We start from the raw sequence: 2,115 nt of genomic DNA on the forward strand, positions 1-2,115 counted from the left end.
CACCTGAGCGCTCAAAACACTTTATACAACTTGCCCTGTTCACACACATTTCCTACAAAAGTGCTTTCATAGCTAATATTCAAACACACATACACACACTCCGTTGGGTACATCAGAGAGTAACTTTGGGTTAGTAGCCAGGGTTCGAACCACCAACCTTCCAATTAGTAGATGATCTGCTCTCCCTCCCTCCTGAGCTAGCTGCAGACACTTTTTTTTCTTTTTTAAGGCTTAGCAGCGAGCCAGTGTATTTCCTAAAATCTTGAACTATTCACTTGCTTTAACAACCCTTCTGCGTGTGCAGGGATGAGTACTTCAGGATGAAGGTGCAGTGGAAGTCTGTCAGTGAAGAGCAGGAGATGAGAAACTCCCTCCTCAGAGGATACAGAAGCCTGATAGGTCAGTGCGTCTAATAACAGAAGATCTGTTCAGCGTTTAGTCAGCTGCCCGTCAGAAGTTAAACTGTCTTTGTTCTGTTGTGACAGAGAGAGACGTCAACAGGACAGACAGACACAACACTTTCTTCTCTGGGAATGACAATCCGGGACTGACCCTGCTTCACGACGTGCTGATGACTTACTGCATGTACAACTTTGATCTGGGTGTGTATTTATGAACCGCTGGTAAACAGATGTGCACTTCATAAATTGATCACCAGTACATGTGACTGCCAAAAAGACCACCTTTGGTAGTTTCCTGGTCTGGATCTTTCAGGTGTAATGCCACAATCTTCCCAGAAGTGGGCGACCCAACAAATTCGCCCCAAGGTCACACCGTGCAAGGCGCATAGAAATAGCAGAAAACCCATGAGCTAAGTTCATGACAAGTATGGCTTGTTTGTAAAAGTTGCCAGAAGAAAGCCCGTTCTCTCTAAAAAGAACATGGCACAGGTTTAGAAAGAGCAAACTACAAGACTTCAGGAACAATGAAACCAAAGTAGACGTGTTGGGCCATGAAGAACAGTGCCACGGCTTTGCAGTCACTGACTAGACCATGAACTCTTCTGTATACAAAAGTATTCCACAGTCAAATGTAAGGCTGTACAAGAGCTAAAGCTTGGCCCAAATTGGGTCATCTAACAGGACATCCTCTCCCAAGCACAACAGCAAATCTACAACAGAATGTTTGAAAAAGAAAATAATCAAGGTGCTGCAAGGCCCCAGTTGAAGTGTAGACCTCAGCCTGATTGAAGTGCTGTGGTGGGACCTTAAGAGAGTAATTCCTTCAAAGCCCAATTAACTGAAGCAATGCTGTAAAGAAGAGTGGACCAAAACTCCTCCAGATACTGATGAAGTCATATAGAAACCCATCACGTCAACCTATTGCTGCTAAAATTGGTTCTCTAAGTACACCACGTGATTCAATAGCTTACTTTCACATGACTTCATATTGTTTGTATATGAAAATAAAAGTTGAACAAGCATTACGGTGCCAGTACAAGTGGCGTCTGGTGACCAGAAAGATTTGCAACAACAGGAGGAAACGTCACAGGAGTGAAACAACAGAGATGTCCATGATGTTTTAAGACCAATCAACAAAGGGTTTGGCAGCGATTAAAAGCGGTTTGAGTAAAGTATGTATGTAAATATGTTTGTAACACAGGTCTCCTTTTTCATCGGTGCAGGTTATGTGCAGGGGATGAGTGATCTTCTTTCTCCTATCCTGTTCGTCACCCAGAATGAGGTGGAGTCATTCTGGTGTCTGACAGGATTCATGGAGCTGGTGGTTAGTAAAAATATCTGTTCTCTTTTTTGTTATCGTCTGTCACAACCCGTGATCTTCTGTTGAGACACACAAAAGCTTTTAAAGCTTTTACTCTATATTTGAGTCGATTTCTGCTCCGAATGGAGAATAATTAACTCTGCAGCAGCACAAACATAACCTTTGAAAGTTTAAATGCACTTGGGCCAGTGAAGTGATTTTTGTGCAGTGACTTGAGACCTCATCAACATTTGATTTGAATGAATATAAAAAGCCCACACTTAAAACTGCTTTGGATGTCTCTCAGTGTGCTCTTCTGCTAACTCGCCGCTGTCTCCAGTTGTGAAGCAACCACAAAAACACTCACTGGATTTTGGTTTGTAGCCTGAGGCTGTTTGCCAACAATCACAAGCA

At 42.9% G+C, this 2,115-nt stretch overlaps 1 protein-coding gene across 1 annotated transcript in view; it reads left to right on the forward strand.

The window, feature by feature from the left end:
• tbc1d17 (TBC1 domain family, member 17) overlaps nucleotides 1-2,115 on the forward strand; it is a 10,817-nt gene that overhangs the window by 6,119 nt on the left and 2,583 nt on the right. Inside the window, 3 exon segments of the mRNA XM_013909034.1 lie at nucleotides 289-399; nucleotides 486-602; nucleotides 1,625-1,808. Coding sequence (XP_013764488.1) covers nucleotides 289-399; nucleotides 486-602; nucleotides 1,625-1,808 — 412 coding nt within the window.

The sequence above is a fragment of the Pundamilia nyererei genome, unplaced genomic scaffold, assembly GCF_000239375.1.
Source record: "Pundamilia nyererei isolate P.nyererei 1_Seehausen unplaced genomic scaffold, PunNye1.0 scaffold00018, whole genome shotgun sequence".
Taxonomy (NCBI): domain Eukaryota; kingdom Metazoa; phylum Chordata; class Actinopteri; order Cichliformes; family Cichlidae; genus Pundamilia; species Pundamilia nyererei.